The following is a 23072-nucleotide window of genomic DNA, read 5'->3' as shown; positions in this document are numbered from 1 at the left end:
AAGCAGCAACAGCAGCAGCAGCAGCAGCAATGGACTTTTAGATGAGAGGTGCAACTATCAGGCCTTTGATGATGTTAGAACAAAAAGTTCCATTAATAAAACATCAGAATAATAAAAATAATTAACCCTCCCATAGAGAACTTTAAAAAAATATCTCCTAGACTCAGCAGTGAATTTTAATGACCTAGTTGAGCTTTATGGTGTTTTTATCTCTTCCTGTATTGTAACTGGGGTATTTTAGTTGTTATATTCTCCTAAAGGTTACATTATGATTATCATAATCATTTGCTGCAGGGTCAAACTCATACTAAGCATATTGGCTCTGGCACTAATGGGTTTAAGGCAATCCTGTGTATTACTAATGATCAACCACATTGATACTACACTGAAAGATTACACGTCTGACCAATAATTGGCTAAGTATCTTGTTGTAAAGCATCATACATATTCACAGGGGAGGTCAGTGGCTTCTGTGGTCGCCTTGTTTTGGTTTTTGTTTTGTTTTGTGTTTTTTGCTTACAGAAAAAGTTGAGTGTCTGGAGGAAGATTATTTTATTTGAGTTGGTTTGATATCATTTGCAGTGGTGGGATGTAAATGAGGACATTTACTTAAGTGCAGTACTTGAGGTATTTTAATTTGTATTTCCATTACACTTCATTTTATACTTCTACACCACTACATTTATCTAACAGCTGCAGTCACTAGTTACCAAGCTTGTCCATACAAAATGTATGATGAGAATATAGGTTAAACTAACAGCATACAAAGGCAGCACTTACATTTTCAGCTCATGCTATATCAGAGTATAATTTATAGGATTTAAAAAAACATTGTAAATTAGTACAAATTATATGTAAAGAACAGACAATGTTCTGATTAAGTTATTTGTCTTCTCGTTCATTGATTTCCGGAGAAATGTTTGACTAAAATCTTCATGGCCGACCATAATACTATCTAGGTAACAATCGACATTAATAAGTTAAACAGCATATCCATTTCTTCCCTGGAAACGTCAGGTGAATCTACAGTTACTTTCTAGGGAATTACAGGAAGCTGTGGGCTGTAAAATAACATGTAACCAAAATCTCAACCAACAACATCAGCAAAATGCTACTTGAACATTTATGCATTAGCAGTTTCAGTAATGAGATACATTTTTATCTATTCAGTACTTTTACTTTTAATTCTTAAATCATACTTTAGCTGATAATGCTTTTACTCAAATAACATTTTCAACACATGACTTGTAATAGAGTATTTTATGGTGTGGTATTAGTAGTTTTATTGAAGTAGTGAATATTAATACTCCCTACCACACACTTCCTGCTGTGTGTCTCTTACTTTCATCCTGGAAAAATCCTGGATATCTTTCCAAAAACTGGAAACTCTCAACCAAGGAGCTCAGCAGGTGTAACTTAATTAAACAGTTGATCAATAGAAAGAAACAGGCAACTATTTTGATATTCAATTTAAGTAATTTTAAAGCAAAAATATCAAAATTGACTGATTCTAGCTTTTCAAAAATTCTGGGAAACTTGGTACAGACATTTTTCACTATTTTCTGACATTTGTTGTATTTTAAAATGTGTCACAAGTCATATTTCTGTATGAATTGTACTAAAACTAAATCTAATACAGATGTTTCTGCACCTGGTTGCATTTATTTAATGTTTATCTGTAAAGGTACAAATATGTAGCGTGACCCAGAGCCTCATATCACAGCATTTAGCTGAAGCTATAGCTTATAATGTCTGTCTCTAGATGAGCCTTTAAAATGACATCAAACATGCCATTTAATGTTTTTATTGATTTTTTAAAAATCATTTCTGATAAACACACTGAGCAGAATAAACCCCAAGCTGGTGTAAAGGAGCAACATGTCAACACACTGAGTCATATTTAGTTCATCACCCTGTATTTTAGTGATATATGTGGTGTGGACAAAATAATAGAAACACCTGTGAGTAAAATGCAATTCAGTTCAACAACACCAAAATGAAATGATCATCAGTTTATATACTATAACCTTCACGGACAGGGATAGACTGCAACTGAGTGTCATATGTTGTGACCGTGAACATCGCAGCTGCAGTTTAATTTAAAAAATAATTGAAACTTTGAGGGTGGAAACATGAATATTTCGACCTGCGTGTTCTGTTCTCACCTCAAACTAAAAATGATAACAACATGCTCTAGAGCAGCCACATCTGTACATGAATTCATGTTGACAGTGCGTTTAATACTGAAAAGTCTTGGTCATGATCCAGCTCACCTTCAGTTCTGCAGATTTAAGATTAAGGATCCTTTGCTCTTACAACAGGTTACTTTTTACTTTCGAGGAAAAAAAAAATCAGGCTCATATAAATTATCAACAGCGAAATGAAGTCAACTCTTTCCACGGATTGTTTCCGACTTCTCAGAATTTATTCGTTGCAGCCTCTAACATCTCATTTGTTCGCATCGTCTATTGCCATCGTCATCTACTACAAACTTACATTTAATAAAGATGACAACATTTATTTCACTGGGTTTGCTTGAACTTTTAAATCAAACTGAACACTTTACACCGCGCTGCATCTGACCGTGTGAATGAATCCCTCTGTAAACACACACACCACACACACACACACACACACACACACACACACACACACACACACACACAAATTCAACTTAATTGTGGTTTTATTTGCAGAATGTTTCCCACCATGCAAAAGGTAAAAAAAAAAGAAAAAAGGGGGGTAACTTGTTATCCTTATTAACCCCACTCTGCTCTTACATTAATGATTAAGGAGTTTGTTTAACTCCTGAAAGGTTTATGGTTCTTTTTCTAAATGTGCAAAGTAAGATAAAACTGTAGGTATTTCATTCAGCATTTTAAGGCACTTAAATAGTTTTATTACATATATTGTGTCATGTCAGTGTGCTCAGATAACGACGACGACTGAGGCTATTTGAAAGTTTTAAACTCTTTGTCCCACATTTTCAAGGTTTATAAACATACTGTAGGGACATGACAGCTTATATTTGAAGTAATAATCAAATATTTTATCACTGCCCAGCCACAATATGGCTGCTTTTGAAAAAGTTACACTTTTTAAAGCTGAAGTGAAACAATGTCTTCATAATGTGTTACCATGTATTTCTCTATTGCCCTGCAATGTGAGATATTTGGTTGAAACTAATGAGATTATTTGGCTTCATTAAAGGAAACAAAGCTGAATTCATGAGGACAGGGACAACACCTCATTAACAGCACCATCAGCACCATCATGATTATCTCATTACTACTAATCATGATGACGCTTAATAACAATATAAATGTCCTTAAAAACAAAAATGAACCTTCCCCCAGTAAACAGATAAACTATTAAATGAATTACAATATTGCAAAGTCCTAACATTGGCTCAGAGAGAAGCTCCTGTGAAATAAAACCACCGTTGAGAGTCTGTGATCCAGCGATGTAAACCTATGTGCCGCTTCGCCTTTCTTAAAAGTCTTTATGGCATATACAACAGGGTCCAAAGTCCATCAAAGTTTTGCTGATAAGGGGAGCCAATAAAAGCAGCAGTGCAGCAGTGTAAACACATGTCTACCTCGGCCCAGAGCGGGCCTTATTCTGTGGATTTACATAAGGCTCCCATCAGCCGGCCCACTCATTACCATGTTTTATATTCCCCTGCGCTCAGAAAGCATCATGGCAAAGTAGCTCCATCCTCCCCTCCTACAGGGAAGTGAAGCAGCTTCTCGGAGCAGGTGTCAGCAGTGAACTTCCCGCAACACCGGACCAGAGAGGAGAAAAGGAACTTTATTATTATTATTTTTTCTTTTAAACCTAACTTTTTTTCCCCACTCTGCTCCGGCGCGCGCACAGCAGGCCTATATGTTTTAATGTTCTCTAAAATGGTATCCAAGCTGACATCCCTGCAGCAGGAGCTCCTCAGCGCCCTGCTGGACTCAGGAGTTACCAAAGATGTTCTGATCCAGGCCCTGGACGATATGGACCCCAGCCCGCCGGGCTTTGGAGTAAAACTGGAGAGCCTGTCCATGTCTCCCGCTCCTCCTCAGAGCGGAAAGATGAACGGGGCGGACGTCGACTCGAAGCCCGTCTTCCACACGCTCACCAACGGCCACAGCAAGGGCAAGCTGTCCGGGGACGAGGGCTCCGAGGACGGGGACGACTACGATACCCCGCCGATACTGAAGGAGCTCCAGTCGCTCAACACCGAGGAGGCCGCCGAGCAAAGGGCGGAGGTGGACCGCATGTTGGCGTAAGTTTTCCTGCTACTTCGGTCGATTGTAAAAAGTGGTTATAATTGAGCAAAGTCGCGGCAGTATGAAGGTGAAACGAGAAAGTGAAAATAAGCGCTCATACAGTCTTATTCTGTTCATTGTAACTCCCTCTGGGCGCTTTTAATTTTTTAAATTAGTTCTAATCAATTAGTTTTAAATCCTGGAAAATAAAAAAAACAGGTTTTTATAATCCTGAAACAGTTTTCATTCTCTCTGTTTACAATTTTAAAATAACCCGCCACGGCTCGGTTTTCACATTCTAGTTACTAATTATCCACACAGATTATTATTTCTTTACCTTTGCAAAATATCAGCTGAACTTAGATCTATTTATTATTAACTATACTCCACCTCTCAACGATAAAAATCCGGCAAGGGGCTACATGAGGAGCGAGTGAATGGAAGCGACTGGGAATAAAAAGAATAATACCAACTTTGCATAATAATATAAATGTTCTAATAATGATAATAATAATAAGACTGAATTATCTAATCATTAATTAAAATTAGGCTACAGTTTAAAAGCTTTATTTTTACCATTTACTCATGCGTCTGTAAACACATCATGACAAGAAAAAAAAAAAATCCTAATTAGACGTCATACATTTCAGCTATTTATTTCTAATTATCTCCACTCAGGCCACTTGTGTCACTGTAAAACTAATATTTGAGGCTCCAACAGCAGCGGAGAAAAATCAAAACTAACCCACGTGTAGTTAAGTTATTATTAATTTTATTCTATAAATCATCAACTGAAAGATACACAGTGGCGTGTGATTAGAGTGAATGGAGATCTGGTTATTCATTGTCAAAAGTTATAAACTAACATCTCCCACTTAACCCGCAGACTTAGATGTAGGCCTCCACATTCTCCAAAACAAACAGACGTGTGTAGATTTGCTATAATTACCGATGTCAGTGTGTCTGGGCCTGCTAATCTCTGACTGTACGGTATAAGGCTCCGTTTTACCTCCGAGTGCTGTTAACGCTTCGCTGCAATAATGCATAAACGTGAAGGGCTGAATCTACAGGTAAGATTCTGCGCGTTTTTAAAGCTACATTTGCAAACAGAGCCAAAGTGCATACGGATACAAGTAAATTCTTAAAAACGAAAAAAAAAAAATTATTTTACCACAGAACTTCGCTTTTCTTTCGCTAATATCTCTAATTTTAGAGACAAATATATGACTGTAATCCTGACTGATCTGTTAAGGAGCATTTGGTCATATAATAATCAAGTAAAACCTAAAATGTGCATGTATTACTAACTACTGTTTTATAACACATATGTTGATTTTTTTTTTATTTAGATTTTTTTTTTTGTAGACTGATGCCAAGTTTTATAGTTTTTCCAAAACCTGACAAACATCTTTTTACTCATCAGAAGTTTTGTCAGCCTGTCTGATGATTTGCTGCTCAGCTTTGAGGTCCTTTCTTTTATATTTTCAGAATTCGTTCTTGCTTTGAATTTACACAGACATATAATCTAACTCTTTCCAGGGCTGAAATCTGAACCAAATACTAAGTCCAAGTTTCTCAACCTCCCTGAATCCACTTGAACTAACCTTTGAAAATATTTACAGCCTATTGAGCGGGCTACAATGATAAATGGGTTGTCTGTGAGGGGACTTATTATCATTACAGCCCCTTTAAACCTAAGGCCTTGAAAAACAGGGAAGCTAAGAGGAAGGAACAAGTTCATGAGCGGCTGTGTGTTTAATAAGACTCTTTCTGTGTCTCTATATTTTGTTATAGATTTAAATAAACACCTTTTATTGTGAACAAAGCTAAAATCATCTAAAAATCCTCTCCTCTTAGCACTGAAGCATGCTGCATGAAGCATTTCTTCATGTATTTCTATTCATTTCTTTGTGACACAGACCAAAAACCTAACTGGTTCTACTCTTTACTGTTCCCCTCTGAAAGCTGGGCGTAGTTAAGCGGTGAAATGACTTGTGTTTTCCGCTCCTGTGTTTTATCTGAACCCAGAGAGGATCCGTGGCGTGCTGCCCGCATGATCAAAGGTTACATGCAGCAGCACAACATCCCCCAACGGGAGGTGGTGGACATCACGGGGCTGAACCAGTCTCACCTCTCCCAGCACCTCAACAAGGGCACGCCCATGAAAACACAGAAGCGAGCGGCCCTCTACACCTGGTATGTCAGGAAACAGCGGGAAATTCTCCGACGTAAGTTAATATTTGAGTTTCTCACAGCTTGGCCCTGGCCTGTAATGTGGCGTTGGCTGCAGCACAGCGCTTTGTTTGGGTTTCAAACCCTGTAGGGATATGAAGTTGGATTGGACATTTCCTCATCTTGCTAGATGCACCCACAGCAATAGATCTTATGAAGTTTGCCGTGATGTATCTAAAGGATAGAAAACACCTCTATAGTGTGTCTACATATCTGTCTTTTCCTTGTGTTTTTGTGCTGAGAGAAAGCATTTTGAATTTGGATTTTATTGAATGTACCTCTTCTTATTTTTCAGAGTTCAACCAAGCAACACAAGGTTCTGGCAGCAATATGACAGACAAAGGCAATCAGGATCCGGTGTTTTTTTTCCCAGAGTTCAACCCGTCCAGTCAGGGCATGGGTGTGCCTGGTGACGAGGTGGGCAGTGAACCCTCCTGCAAGAAAATGAGACGTAACCGTTTCAAGTGGGGGCCCGCATCCCAGCAAATCCTGTACCAGGCCTACGAGCGGCAGAAAAACCCCAGCAAGGAGGAGAGGGAGGCTTTGGTAGAAGAGTGCAACAGGTAGATAAACATGACGCCTCACTCTGCACCCTCTCAGGAAAATACTTCCCAAGCAATGTCAAAATTGAGTGACTTCACCTTCTGTTCTCCCCTGCAGGGCCGAGTGTCTTCAGCGAGGCGTCTCCCCCTCCAAAGCGCAGGGCCTTGGCTCCAATCTGGTCACAGAAGTGCGGGTCTACAACTGGTTTGCCAACAGGCGCAAGGAAGAAGCCTTCAGGCAGAAGCTGGCCATGGACGCCATTGCTGCGCCGACCCACACTATCAACCCTCTGCTGTCGCACAGCTCGCCGCACCACCCCCAGACCAGCGCTTCACCCCCCAGTAAGATGCCAGGTGGCGTTGATTTGCATACATCACATAGAGCAGGTTATTTTTGGCTTAAATGTTACATGTGCGGATTTTTTGCTTATGTAGAAACATTCAGCATAACTAGTCACAGAAAACATGTGCTAACCTCAGTTTGCAGGTGAAATTTAAGGTGTTTACTCCCAGATGATTTTTTGACAACAAAGCCAAAAAAAAGGACGTGAAACTGCTGCCAGAAAAAGGTTAGAGTTGATGTGATCAGAGAGGCAGAGAAAGAGGGGACAAGTGATCAATGAGCGTGAGTGAGTGAGCTGAGCAAATGCCATTGTTATTCTGATCTTTGAAAACACACTGGGAACAATCCACATTGTACCTGCAATCTCCACTCCAAAGTCAGCATGGAGAAGCACAACACAAAGGGCAGCAATCCTGTGACGGGCCAGGGTCAGGCCAGGGTCAGGGAGGGGAGAACGGACACATCCAGATCCACCTCGATGTTAACGCTGTCCATTTCCACATTTCCTCCTCCCATGCAGGTTGCTAATGACTCTGCTCAGAGAGTTGCCAAAACAAGGGAAAGCCACGCGTTACCGCTCTGACCATTTCACCCTGACCTGATGTTTGCCTTCTGAGTAATTAGTATTGACTGAGTCTACCTGGTGTACACGACATAAAAACAAAGCTAATAGACCTCGCAGAGCATTATCCACCATGCCATCACTCACCCTCCATAAAACTGTGATTTGAGAGAGTCACTCGGAGCCTATTGTTGTCCTCTCGTGTTCGAACACGAGGCGAGCTTTGAAGGGAAAACAAACTGTTTGCCTTGGCTTGCTCTTTTACCTTTGGATAAACTGGTCCCACTTGTGGATTGTCTGTTTGCTTGAGGGTTTTTTTTTTTTTTTTTGGTTGGTTGTTGTTGTTGCTCAGAACACCTGACCAGGCACTGACCCCAGGTTACAAAGGCAGAGGGGTCAGCGATAAGGCTGCAGAAGAGAAGGAGAGGTCGGTGCATGGCAGAAAGCGCTTCGCTGTCCCAAAACCCCTCAGCTGGCTGCTTACAAGGTGTCCTGCTGGCATCCTGCCGACAGCATCAGCTGTTTTTCAGTGTCAGCCCCTGGCCTGACAATAATATCCCAGCGGGGCGTCTCATTGCGTTGCTAGGGCACGGCCTGTATTATGCATGCTTAATGGACAATTAAAACCCTTTGCTACTACATCTCCCAGGCCTTTGATAAGGGGCTCCTCTGACTTCTACTCTCTATACTCTGCCTCAGCAGGGGGTCCCATTGTCTGTGGTGTATTAGAAGACTGCACTGACTGTAACCTAGGTTCATTTATCTCTGCTGGGCTCGAAGGAGGACTGATTTTAAAGCCTCCCCCCTCACCTTTATGGGCATTAGTAAAGTTGCTGAGGCTGGTCGCAGACTTGGAGCAGCAGGAGCTGTCCACCAGGGTATTGGCTCTTTTCTGGCCAGACAGGACTGATGACCCCTTCATTGCCTATAGAGAAAGCTAGTAACACCCCACCACCACCACCCAATCCCTCCTTACCTTCAGTCATACAGGGGAGGTCACTTCTGGGTCAGATCAAAGAAACTCCTCTTACTTGAGGAGTTTTTATTGATTCTGTTTCAGTTCATTGGTCATTTGGTCACAACTGGATAGACAGTCAAACAGTGTGACACGCAGTGTTGGCGGTGGCCTTTTTTTTTTTTTACTTTCGGAAATGAAACTGATCTGAGGCAGATTACATAGTTTGTAATCAGGCTCATGTGAGCATGCACCTGTGTTCCTATGCAATGTTGTTCATCGACTAACAGTGTTTACTGAGCTCAAGTAATCCATCTCATTTATGGGATTTTACTTTGAAGCATTCATCTCCACTAACAGGTTCTGTCACAATTAGTTGACTAAATCATAACTTACATTACATTCATCTGACAGCTTTACTAACTAGTGGTGTCTGCTTACTTTTGCATTTTTAAAAGATTTCACATACAAAAGATGTTTCATTTAAGCCAAAGAGGAAAAGTATTGAATTATTTCACCAAAAAAGCAAATTCTAATCTAGTCTAAACTTTTTCTTACTTGACGATATTCATTTGATAACTGAGATCTTGTCAGATTAAGATTTTACATAAAATACATAAGGTAATCTTACAAAAATACAAAGCATCGCTTATTATTAAGCCTTGTAACATTGTTCTATAGAAAAAACATGTCAATTTTCAGATGTCTTGAAGATGTTAACAGTTCCACCAAAGAGTGATTTCCTCTCTAAAACTTCTCTTTTAAATGTCAAGTATTCCTAGGTTCTTCTGGTACTTCTATGTGAAGTGTAAACAGTCTGGCTACTGGTAATTTGGCAGCTGGCATCACCATAAAATTGAATTATTGCTGTGTAAGCTGAGCTGCATCGTTCTGCACATTACAAAACCAGCAGACTCAGAAGTTCCAGATCAGATACAGCAGTGGGGGGCGTTACCCGTGGGCTGCATTGCTTTCCGTTACCTCAGGCTAGCTTGAAACAGGGACCCACACAGAGAAAAGATGGCCTAGCTCTGCACTTTCCACTGCTCTGTGTCTCCCAGAGAGCCACAAAGAAGAGACTGGATACGTCCTGCAGAGACCCAGGAGGTCTGTCATATGCAGCGGCACTACAATGAGCGCTGCCTGGGGTTGGGGAGGCAGGCTTTGATATTACATGGGTCACGCAGGGAGCTAGAGCCTTTTAAACCTGCTGAAGATCCTTGCTACCACTCCCCCTCTGAAGTTCCCACCCTCCCCCTGCTCTGGAAGAGAAATCCCAACTTCCTCTGGGTGTTGTGTCATCTTTCCAGAGCAAAGATTCAGTTTTACAGAATCTTGCTATTCAAAGGCAAGATGAAAAAAAAATGTACAAGAATTAACTCGATAAGAAAACCCTCTGTTCCTTGTAGCTTTCTTGAAACCCAAAGTGTTTGAGTTTAAATTGTGGAAGTCTTCCTTACGCACTCCGAGATTCCCTGCAGTTAGAATTACTGCTGAACCCAAAGAAACAAAACTGGCTTGAATAGCATCCTTTTCTCCTTCTGACACTTTAAGAGGTCGCCCAGCCCCAAGATAACTGCCTTTTTATGAGTCCTCTTCTATTGTGTGGCAATGGGGGTCATGAGTCCAATGGAGTGCTTTATTGTTCTGCAGCTATGTTTACAAGGCGCGGTGGAGTGTTGTGGGGTTGCTAGTATGTTGCAGGAGACAATATGAAGTCTGTGCAAAATGGAAGATAGATAGTTTAGAGGATGAAATATGGCCCTGTGGCTTTGCTTCAGTCATTGCAGTGTTTGGAATTTAGGTATCTGTCTAAGAATTAGATGAGAAGATCGATACCACTGTCATGTCTACCTGTTAAATATGAAGCTAGAGCCTAAAGAAAGTTAGCTTAGCATAAAGACTGCAAACAGGGGGAAACAGCTAGCCTGGTTCACTCCAAAGGTACCAAAAAAATGTATGTATGTCTTGTTTAGAGTTGCAACGACTTGTTCATTAGCCAATTGGTAAATCTGACAGAAAATTAGTTGGCAAAAATATTCTGCAATCTTGTTTGTTTAATAGGAACAAAATCCAATTAAATGTTGGTTGTTCAATTTAGTCACCTGTTAATAAAGCCTGGATAGCTGTTCCCACTGTTTCCAGTTTTTATGCTAAGCTAAGCTAACTTGCTACTGGCTGTAGCTTCCCATTTAGCACAGACAGTACAGTGGTGTCAATTTTTTATCTACCTCTCTGCAAGACAGTGAATAAACAGTTTCCCAAAATGTCAAATTATTGCTTATAAATGTACAGTATCTTGTATACATGAGTCTATAAACATCCAACCACACAAAGGCTTTTCTCTACCAAAGATGATTTGTTTCCTTGATACCTGAGGCAAATATCTGAAAACATATCCTGTTCCAGCTTCCAGGAGTGACAAGAAATCAATGCCTCCCCCCTCAGTGATCACATTTAGTGTCAGTGCCTCTCCCTTCTTTATTATCTCAAAATAGTTGTACAGCGCTGTTTCCTGTCATGTCTGAGCAACTTCGGCGGGGGCATTTGGGCTATCACACCTGGGTCAGGGACGGAGGGGTTGGGGAAGATGTGAGATCTGAGACTCTGCAAACAGAGTCTGTCTCTACACTGTCACTGAGGGAGGGGCGGTCTCTGTGTGTCTGTGTGGGGCTGAGACTACAGGATAAGAATGTGTTTGACATTGCTTGTAATTGTGTAATGTTTGTTCTCTGTTGGTATCAGAGGGGGCCTGCATCAGCAAACAGTAATTTGATTGACGTTTGTTTGGGAGGGTGAGGCATTTCTCTGGCCCTCCAATGAGAGACAGCAAGTAGTCTAGACACGGGATTAAGTGATGGCACTAAAAGCAGATTTTCAATTTCATTGCAATGTTACTGCTAATATGGAGAAAATATTGTGAAATTTAGTGGTGGGAAGTACATTTACTTAGTACTGTACCGTGTCATTTTTAAGGTCAATTTCCTACCACTTTATACCTTAAGTCCACTATATTTCAGGGTAAATATTTTACTTTAACACCTCTATGTTTGAGTTACCAGAAGTTCCTAGTTACTACATTTTTGAAAGATTTTACATAAAAAAACATATATTAAGCTTAGAAAATACACTGTCCAAAAAAATATTCAAATTTATGTAGCAGAACTTTATTTTTTTCTTCTCTCCTCTCCTTCTCATGACCCCTCAGATTTATCTGGTGGCCCTTTGGGTGGGCTGTGAGCCACTGATCTAAACTGTATATAAAGTGGTTAAAATGAGCTCCACTGCAAGCAGCTACAAGTAATGTAATATATAATGATATGTCAGTCTGCAGAACAAGTGCTTTTATTCTCGATACTAAGTGCATGTTGTTGATAGTATGGATGCAGGATTTTTACTTGGGACTCCGTATTTTTGGTACTGTTGCTTAAGTAAATGATCTGAATACTTCTTCCACCACTGGCTACACTTCACACTGACGCAACGTCTGGACATCATCAGTAGCGTTTCTGTGCTGAGCCCAAGGGGAGCTCTGCTGTTGTGAGTGTATGTGTGTGTGCTCAGCGAATGGCCTTGGCTGAGCTACGCAGATAGCAGCAGTGGACGGGTCAGTGTGTTTGTTTGCTCTGTCCTCACCCGGCTGAGTCAAAGAACGAGTGAGTCTGGTTGGTTGGAGCGACAGCGGCACTGCTCATTGCAGTATGAGGCCAGCGCCGCTATCTCTCTGCCCTACATAACCGTCGTAAGCTGAAGCACACGAGACAAGTGAAACTAACCCACTCGTTCTCTCTGTCTCTCTTTCTCAGTGCGTTACAGCCAAGGCCCCGGTGAGGTCACCTCCTCCACGACCATCAGTCACCACAGTAGCAACGCCATGGCGACCAGCCAGTCAGTGCTCCAACAGGTGTCTCCGGGGGGACTGGACCACAGCCACAGTCTGCTGTCACCTGACGCCAAAATGGTGAGTGAACACACCTGGTCCTTCGTGGCCTCAGATTAGATAAGACCAGGCCTGCGTTTAGCATAAACGTACAAAGCAGGTTCCTGAACCTCCTCTCCCATGGACCAACTGGCAAGAGCCAACAATTAGCACATTGTGCTGCTCTGTTTGGAAGGTGGAGCTGGGGTGGCAGGCCATGGCTGGACTTAGCACACAGCCTTCACCAGAGTGCACCAGGCATGTACATCACTCAGCCAATAAACCTGACAAAGAAACATTCTGTTCTTATTGATTAAATGCCTCGCAAAGAGGGGCCGCAGGTGGAGCGCTGCTTGTTCTGCCAGAGAAATGACGCCAACATTTGATTATGCCCAATGCTTCCTTTTTTTTTTTCTACTTCAGAGTTTCTCCCCTCTGCCCTAGTCCAATATTTGATCAGTGACAAGGAAACCTGTGCAAGGACCCATAGCATTTGAGTAGTGGTGCAACAGTACTTTTGAAATACGATGTGTTCAAAAGACAATATTCCTTAAATTGCCTTGCAGTACAAAATCCTTCAGTTTCAACATTTATCTTGCTCTGGGTCAAAAAAATATAAATTATGCAAATCACTTGCTGAATACTGTGCACCAACTTCCCTGTCAGTTCATAACACTTCTGCCTTTTGGAGCAGCTTTATGTGAAATGACGAGAGTGAGGGCAGGCAGTGCAGTGTGCAGCAGGTCAGAGCTGACAGTTTCTTATCTGCAGATGTGTGTCTGCCCGGTCTCTCCCCTGTGGGCAGCTGGCAGTAGTCAAACAGACGCAGCCCCTTCGAGCGGGAGGATCCCAGTCAAAAGAGACATGACTGTAAATGCGTACATGTTATTTTGGTTACAGCTGTGTTTTCTTTGCAAATAATCATCTCATTTGTGTAAACCAACACGCAGGTACAAACACCGTCACTGTGCTACACAAACTAATGCACAGTCTTCTCTGCGCACATTTTTAGCTTGATTTTCTTTTCTTTACCTTTTGTTCCTTATCAGTATTTGCTTGTGTGCTGTGTGTGAGTGGAGTTACTCAAGCTTCGTGTTATACAAAAGAATCTGAACTAAGTCAACATTTATGTCTGTTGTTTGTTTAGCAGACAACATCAATTTCATTTTGAAAACAAATTCATGTGAATTTATATGAGTGTTGTGGTCTGTTATAAAGAATGGGACAGCCATAAAACAGTGGTGTCATTTTTGTTTTGTTTTTTTGCTTTCATCTTTCTCCAGATTTCCGGCTCAGGTGGAGGACTTCCTCCAGTCAGCACGCTGACCAACATCCACAGTTCCCATCACAGTCACCAGCAGACACAAAACCTCATCATGCCTCTATCTGGAGTCATGGCCATAGCACAGAGTAAGTCCTCCGTCCCTCCGTGGGACTAGAACACAAAAGAAAAGTTTACACTATCGCCACATGGTCTAACTTGATGGGTTTTTTTTTGCTGCAACTCACCAGGTTTAAACACATCACAGTCTCAGACGGTGCCAGTGATCAATAGCGTGGCGGGCAGCCTCGCAGCACTGCAGCCAGTGCAGTTTTCCCAGCAGCTCCACAGCCCCCACCAGCAGAGCCTGATGCAGCAGTCCCCCAGCCACATGAGCCAGCAGCCATTCATGGCTACTGTCACACACTCACACAGTCAGTAACACATTTCTATTCTCTTCTACTTTGTTTTCTACTGTGCTTCTTGACTTTTTTTTGGCTTGTGTCGCCTTAAAACAGCGTCTACAGGGCTGAAACTAATGATTATTTTCATTGTCTATCAGTTTGTTGATTGTTTTTTTCAATTACTCGCTTTGTCTATAAAATGACAAAAGAAAAAAGCGAAAAAACACCTGTTATAATTTCCGACAGAATGAGGTGATCATTGCAGCTCTAAATTTCCTTTTGTTTGAATAATTTCCAGAGGACTGACAAATTAAAGACCCTACATGTTTCGCAAGAAAATTGAATAATTGGAGAAAAGTAAAAGAAAAAAACCCCTGTTATGATCTATTAGAATTGATTTTCTTTCCCAAAATTCAATTTTGATGTCATGTGTGGATACATCTCTGCCTACACGAACAGAGGAGTCAAACCTTAGAGAAAAAGTTCCCAAACTGTCTCCTAATATTAAAAGCAGAAGGTGAAAGCTGCACAAACCTTTAACCTACCTTATGGCTTTGGTATCCTCGGAAGAAGGTAGTTTGTTAACTTACCTGATGTAACCCATAAATACAGTTATTATTGATTCTATAGGATTGTGGAGGTGTAATAATAACAACATATTTTCTTGTTTTCATTTGCAGTGTATCCTCACAAGCAGGAGCCCCCACAATATTCCCACCCGTCACGTTTCCCCTCGGCCATGGTGGTCACAGACGCCAACAGCATCAGCACCCTCAGCTCCATGTCCTCTAGCAAGACGGTGAGTCTTTACCCGCCGTCACATCACATCTTATCAGTCACAGTTAGATGCACCTTCTCACCTCTGTCTGCCTGTCACTGTAGATTTTAGTCCATGTGATCATTACGGGGGTTTCTGCATGAGAATCAGCATCAAATATGTGTTATATAACTGGGGTTTTTGCTGCTGCTGCAGGGTAATTTTTACATTTTGCAACAGGGTGGGCTGTCTCTTTCAAAAGGTGACACTTTAATCAGCTCACTCACTTCCTATTGATGAACAAAAATCACACTCACGCCCTCACCCTGATGTGATTGAGAGAAACAACTCGATTGACACACACACTAACAGCAGGAACTAGATCATAACAGGGGAGGAGAAGTGTGTATTTTATGATGGTGTGTTGACTTGTTTAATTCCTGTCACATTAGGATGCTCCTGTAAACAAGATGGTGCAACTTGGGGGTCTCTCCTGGGTAAATACAATTTTATTAGTTCAGTCACACAGTTTGAAAATGAGTGAAATCACCAGAATCGCCCACACAAATCAAGTATTTCATGTAGCCACCCACAAGTGTTTCTTTTGCTTTAACAAGATTTCGTTTGGGGTTGTTGCTGATGTTCACATGCTTTCGTTTGACCTCAAACTAACAGATGAGACAGATATATGGATAGAGTGTATTTCCTATTTCCTCTCACTCAGACATCTAATCAATCACCTGTTCCCTCAGCCTGAACGGCTTCTGATTAACGCTCCCTCCTTTCACTTTCCTCTGGTCAGAGTTACCTCTGTGATCAGGAAATGAGCCTTGCTGTTAATCAAAGTTCTCAAGCCTCGTGTCCCGCCACTTTCCTCCATGCTACAGTGAGGCTGGAGATGAGGTTGGCTGGGTGGGTGGGGGGTAGAGGGTTTTTCTCTTCTTTCTTTCTTTCTTTTTTTTTTTTTGTAATTACACCTCTTCCTCTTTCCTACTTCTCCCTGCTCTCGGTGATCGCTCTAGCCTGAAATGTTGACCGCGCTGCTTTCACACGCTCAATTTCCCACGCTGAGGCAGAGCTCTTGTACCCGCCGAGCTGCTGCTGACAGACTGATGGGTTGATGAGATGATAGTAAAGAAGGCAACACCAATCCCCCAGAGGCTATGAAATAGACACATTTTGGCTTAAGTGTGGCACAATGAGCCGTTTATTAATCCACTTTTGCAAAACATTTAAGGTATATGTTTATAATAACTGTACTCAGCTCCTTTACATGACTACCAGTTTTGAAGGATCAAAGCCACAATGTAAAAACCCTCTATTGATATATGATAAATCCTACTAAATTAGAAGTTGACCCTTCACATGGCTGGCTCAAAATATAATTTTGTTCTTTAACAAAATTCCCTTTAACTAGCTATCTCTTCTATATTTTGAATGAGACCCTTTTGTGTTTTTTTAAAAAAGTTTTATAAAACTTTTGTAAAAAACTTTTTGGTAACATACTTGAAAAATACTTTAACACTAAAACTGTAGAAAAACTGAATTATGCAGGTGGAGTAATTTAATGAACTACAAATTAAACAGTATCATAATAACAAAAAATTTACATTTATGTAAACTTTTTAACTTCTTTCTGAACTTTTGTACTGAAGCTGAAACAGTCAGTGGTGAAAGTAACAATAATAATAATAATAACAACAATAATAATTTAAAATCCTATTTGTGTAAAAATGCAGAGGTATCATCAGCAAAATGTGCTTAAATATCAAAAGTAAAAGAATTTGTTCCACAAGACATATTATTATTATAATTATTATGTTTATATTATGTTTGTTAACACTGTATTTTACTGATGTAGCTGCTGAAGTTGGAGTTACTTTTACTTTTTAAGTTTTTAAATTTTTGGGTCTTAAACAGATGAAACCATCTAAGATGTTAACAGGGGAACATCTGTAAGACACAATTTTGGAGTCTCAAGCCATTTTTTCTATTTCATAGATTAATCTATATATAAAATATCAGAGAAAATATTAATTTTACCATAATGTAAAACCAAGGAAATTTTCACGTTTGAGAACATGGAACTATGCAATGAAACTCACACTTAAATTGGATTATTAATTTTATTAATCAATTATCAAGTTTTTAGCAGCAGAATGATCACCTCAGTGGAGGAAAAGGTTTAGTGTCTTAAACTGGAAATACTCATGTCAAATAAAGTATCTCACAATTGTACTTTAACATAGTATTCAGTGAATGGTCATGGTTACTTTCACCACTGGCTGTACCCTGTGGGTCACATCATCACCCCATGGCATTTCACAAACCCATTTATTTATAGAGCAATTAGCTTGCAGGCTCTCCCAGGTATTTTCTTATCTTGACTTTATTTGGCCGGGTCAGCCTTCTTCTGTCCGGCATGTGCTGACTTTATAACACTCATTGTTTACAGAGAACCCTCCACTATACCTGAGACTGTTTAAAACTCACCTCTGCTCAGACCATGGCGTCTAATGACTCAGGTCTTACCTGCGGGTCAGCTTTATCAGGTGAAGCTGTTTGCTGGCTGCAGGGTCACACCAGGGTCACCTGCCTCCACCCCATGGAGACGCAGGGAAAAAAATAAATTCCACAAACAATCTAAAAAAGAGAGCATTTCAATGGAAACAAGGCTTTTCAGAGTCAGGACAAGAGGGATGAGGAATGTATTTGGTCAGGTGTGGCACATGAAGGTGCAGGGGTGATATATTTACCAGTGGTGGAAGAAGTATTTAAATCATTTACTTACGAAAACATAGTAATACTACACTACAAAAATACCTGGTTAAAAGTAAAAGACCTGCATTCGTAACCTTACTAAAAGTTTTTTTGTTGTTGTTGTTGTTGTTGTTTATTGTACATACTTCAAAACTTTAAGGCTTTCCTACCCTGTCTGTGCTACTCTGCCACAAGCACAATGGTTCCTACTGATGATGTAATTATTTTAAAAAAAAAAGGTCACAAATATATATTTTTATTTTTCAAATATACTGATTAATTCTCTGAAACATGTAGACACTGTAACTTTTTAGCAAACATCAGTCAAACAGAAGTAAATTTTGAATTTGTTGGGGACTATTTTCAGTTGTGGATTAATACACATTTGGTGCTCTATGGAAAAAAACTACAAGAACATATTTGAATATCACCAACACCATCCTTTTTGTAAAAGTATATATTTACATATAATAGTTTAACCTATAACAATGCATCATATTTTAGAAAATTGTGATGTGTTATGTGTTTGTAATATAAAAGGTAGAAAGTAACTGTAGTGAGTTAAGTATGTGAGTACAGTAGAGGGATGAAGTTGCAGACAGCACTTGAGCACATATACTAAGTTACTTTATGCGAATAATATTTATATAGGTTTCATTTGTAAGGTCACTATTATGAAACAATATACATTATATATACCCGTGTCACTGGACAGATTGTATTTATTATTTTACGTAACAGAGACCCACTTTGTCTGACATTTCTCTCCCTCTCCTCCTTTTCAGTGTCCTCTTCAAGCTTGGTGAGAGCATCCTTGACTTCCTTGGTGCCCGGCAACCGGAGCACATTTTTCCACCCTCTCACCACGGTAACCATGACAACTCTTAATAACCGGCAACGGCGCGCTGGATGATGAGTCAGTCAACAAACAAGAGGAGTGACGACGACGGAGGGCCAGGCGGTGAAAATGAGAAATGGGGACAGAGAAGGAAAACAAACCAAGAAAAAAACAAACCAAAAAAAAAAAAAAAGCCACTGCACCTGAAAGTGAAGAGACCGGATTCCACTTCCCCCTCTGTCACACACATGATCAACAAGGATGTATGATTTTAACACAATCTTTGAAAACAGTATTCAATCTTTCACAACCTACCCCCTCTTTTTTTTAGAAAAATGTACTGTCCTCCTCTTTTGTGACATTACAAAGGAACAAAAACCAAACAGCAAAAACTGCTCATGAACTGCGTGGACCTGAATGAAGGCTCTGGGACAACTTATATTACACTGTGATTTAAGGTGGAAATATGAAGATACACTGAGACAGCCTCTGTGAAACTTCAAGGACCTAAGTGAAGGCGATTCACTCACTCACACAAAGTACCTGGATGCCTTTGCATGTGAGCAGAACTGTGTGACAATCACAATAACCTGTGCTGATCTTGTGTATGCATTTGACATTCTTACTGAGTTTTTAAGGAGTCTTCCATGTTATTCTCTCACACTCAGTTTAATGTACTAGCATTAGTGCAGGCGATGAATGTCGTCTGTCCCTGAAGGGATTCATCATTTCGAGTTGTTCAATGTGTATACTGTGATTGAAAAAGACTTTGACAATCTTGAAAGGACTATGCAATGTGTCTATAGTTGTATGCAATGCTTTGTATAGCTGGATTCTGCACAGAACTCCACACACTTGAGACTGGAAATGAATATGCACTATCAGTGAAGTCACCAACAATTACTATACTATACTGGAGTTGCTGTTGATAAAGCTGCCTGTATAAATAACACAAAAGCAGACAGATGGATGTGTGACAAATACGCATAATGTAGGTGCAACTTCAACTTGTCACCATGTCTCAAAAGCTAGCCTGCCATATCTTTAAATCTGATCTTGCCTTGTGGGAGAGGACTGACTCACACACTTTAAATGTGGCCCTTCCCCTTCATGGAAACCTCTGGCATTTGTTTGCACACGGGTTCAGGTGAATTTCAGGAATGGGACTCTCCCTCCTCCTCCCTCTCCTGCTTCCTGCCAGAATGTGAAGAAATAGGACAAATATTATCAATAACTCCTCATCTCAAATCATGGCACAGGACCCCCACAGTGTAGAATGAAAAATATTGACAGGTATTCAGAAAGAAAACAGTCATCTTCAGTGTGGTATTTTGTGAGGGAGAGAGACATGACAGAGGATAATGTTGTGACAGCAGCTGCTCTAATCTTAGAGGCATCCACAAAGACTGAGAAATGTTGGGGAGAGGAGCAGCTGCTGTGGGTACAGACGCTGCCACACTGACAGTATTAAGGTGAAGCGAAGTGAACTTTCATCCTGCGTCTTTCGCACGAATTTGACCTCTGACACTGAATGTGTTTATTTGTCCCAAATAATGTTGCCAGACGGGGCAGTTGGCTGATTTTTTCATTAACTTAAATTAGCAGATAGAAAACGATTTGGGATTATGGATTGGTATAAATTGGCCTACTTTTTATACCATGCACATAGCATACATACACCAGGCTACATTTTTTACGATAACGGGGTAGGTTGTAGGCCCTGATTGTGGTACTTTTTGTATGGACTGTAGAGTTCACCTGAATAGTTCACTTCAAGTTCTGTCAGAACACAGTGGGAAAGTTTGAAATACCAAATTTGGCATAAATAATATGTTTTCTTTTCACCACAACTACCCAGAGAGACAAAAAGGCCATTTTTGACTATCAGACCCTGCATATCATAAGTGTGGCAGATCCAGTCTCCTATTCAATATTAGGTCATTACATTGTTGTTGTTATTATGTTGGTTGGTTTGTGACTGTTATAGGCACATCTATTGCCATCTGATCAGAGGGCACTCATACTTATGTGGAAGGACATGATTTTTTTCCCTCCTAATGTATTATTTTTGTATAAAATTGAAATCAATCATAAATCATTATTTATACTTTCTGAGAAAATATTGATATTCCAAGTAAAAGTTTTTTTTTCCCAAAATGAATACATTTTGTGGTTACTTCCTGTGCAAGAGAAAGACATTTCAACAGACTGATAAAAAACAGTGGTGGAAGAGATATACACATCCTTAAGTAGCAACACTACAGTATAAAGATACTCCATTAAAAGTTAAAGCACTGCATTCAAAATTTTAGTAAAAGTATAGAAGTATTAGCAACAAAAATGTATAATGTATAATAACAAAAGAAATATTTACATTGTCCTATCATGATGATTATCTTGAAAAACATGTATAATACATTAATAATTTACATAGTGTAGCTATATACACTGCTGATACTGCTGATGTAAATAGCATTTAAGTTGTAGTGGAGCTCAGGTGAGCAATTTCATAGGCAGTTGGGTTGTGAAATACATTTAATACATATAGCATTTTAAAGAATCTATCATATTTTCTAATCATATTTTACATCATATTTTATTTATTGATCGTGCAGTGTATTTCTAACTTATCTTACCAATCAAAAGTAACGTGTAGCATGTAGCATAAAATGAAAGCATCTGAAATGTGTATGTAAGCCGAGGTGTTAGAAGGACTTTGGCATGAGTACAGTACACAGGTTACCTAAGTTCAGATCAGTTCAGTTCAGTGTATACAGTCTGTTTATAGCCTCTACAAAAGATGTTGTAGTGTTGCAGTGTGATAAGAAAACAGCCTCTTTGAAGTTCATAGATCTAAAGTGCACATCACATTTCAAGAAACCAGTTCCTTGGACCATGAACATGTCAATAGCACCTAAAGTTCTGGCCACCCAAAGGTCTTGTGAGGAGAAGACACATGACTTCACTTGAGGTTTTCAGTGAAGTAAAGTTATTGTTTGATTTTAACATACAGTATCATGTAGCTGTATGTATGCACTGATTTCACATTATACTCAGTCAAATAACACTGTATAACATCTGTAAATGTAAGTCCTGTATATCAGTATGAAAAAGGCTTTAACACAACTTTAACATATTGTCACATTTTAAGTTGAGCTTGTTCAATATTGTTCAATATTCACTCTCCTTTTAGCTCTGCTTTGCTCTCCATCTTTGCCTGAGGGAAATATTATTTATAAATATTATTATAAAAAATATTAGGCTATTTAGCTGCAAAATGCCCCACCATGTTCACCAGCTATTCTCTAACTGTGTCTGTCAGGGATGGGAAGATTATACTCGTACCAATGCCATTGGTTCTGCTTATTGGTCCGATGCCTTATTGATTCCCTCAACAATTCCCAATCAATTTTCTGGAACAGAAACAGTAAAGTTGTAGCCATAAAACCAAAACACTGAGTTTAAAGACCATGAAGCTCCATAGACCTGAGGGGAACAGCAGAACCAGGTGATAAGCCTCTGTTCATCACTACAAAAGTAGCCTTGTCATCCTTGTAAATATAACAAAATGTCTTATGGCCGCTTTAAATTCTTTTCATTCTTCAATGACAACAAAACAACCAAAAACTGCCAGATCCTGAACTGTGGTTACTGAAGTTATATAAAATTTTTTGAGCCTGCACTTTGTTAGCTGTCTAGTTGTCTCATTAGTAAAAAGGGGTTGATGTGGCCTGTTAAACTGAAGTTAAAGTTATTAGCTTTAAATTTAAAGTTTACATCATGGGGGGAAAAAAACATACTGAGCCACTTTTGCTTTAAAAAACCAACAGGACTGAGATTTGTATTACTTGGCAATGCCTCACTCTGCTGTTCTATCCCTGTGTTGACCTGCAGCCTCCTTCACGGAGCCCTGCTGGGGAAAGCCTTGTAATCCACTGATGTTGCTCTATTTGGTTTTCAATGAGGCCTTTGATTTTCAGACCCGGGAAACCTCTAAAGATCTGACCATGTGTCTTTTACTCTTTTCTCTTAAAAGAAACTGAAATACTGGCAGACTCATTTGCATCTGTTAGAGGCTGAAATACAACACTAAACTCTCTAAACATCAGATGTGAATTAGGGTTTGAATACAAACTCAATTCATTTGCAGGTTCTTGAATAATTTAAAGATTTTGAATTTAAAGATTACTGCTTTCTATGACATACAACCAACTTTTATTTTATCAACTCAGCCATCTGATAT

At 39.9% G+C, this 23072-nt stretch overlaps 1 protein-coding gene across 1 annotated transcript; it reads left to right on the top strand.

The window, feature by feature from the left end:
- Nucleotides 1–3612: 3612 nt before the first annotated feature.
- Nucleotides 3613–20990, top strand: LOC108880255 (hepatocyte nuclear factor 1-beta-A). Its single transcript, XM_018671713.2, has 10 exons — nucleotides 3613–4273; nucleotides 6285–6484; nucleotides 6784–7051; nucleotides 7149–7372; nucleotides 12697–12851; nucleotides 14093–14219; nucleotides 14322–14504; nucleotides 15155–15273; nucleotides 15684–15728; nucleotides 18777–20990. Exons 1-10 carry the CDS (start codon nucleotides 3894–3896, stop codon nucleotides 18795–18797), a joined length of 1722 nt encoding a protein of 573 aa, XP_018527229.1. The 5' UTR covers nucleotides 3613–3893; the 3' UTR covers nucleotides 18798–20990.
- The last annotated feature ends 2082 nt before the right edge of the window (nucleotides 20991–23072 follow it).

Source organism: Lates calcarifer, unplaced genomic scaffold (genome assembly GCF_001640805.2).
Source record: "Lates calcarifer isolate ASB-BC8 unplaced genomic scaffold, TLL_Latcal_v3 _unitig_882_quiver_1494, whole genome shotgun sequence".
Classification (NCBI taxonomy): Eukaryota; Metazoa; Chordata; class Actinopteri; family Centropomidae; genus Lates; species Lates calcarifer.
The sequence above is the reverse complement of the archived record's forward strand: the minus strand, read 5'-3'. Positions and strand labels throughout refer to the sequence as shown.

Bases quoted from the DNA above. Each gene is read 5' to 3' on its own strand.
- LOC108880255 (XM_018671713.2), top strand. From the start codon at position 3,894: ATGTTCTCTAAAATGGTATCCAAGCTGACATCCCTGCAGCAGGAGCTC. The intron at 6,485-6,783 runs GTAAGTTAATAT...CTTATTTTTCAG, and splicing joins ACAGCGGGAAATTCTCCGAC to AGTTCAACCAAGCAACACAA. The intron at 12,852-14,092 runs GTGAGTGAACAC...ATCTTTCTCCAG, and splicing joins TGTCACCTGACGCCAAAATG to ATTTCCGGCTCAGGTGGAGG.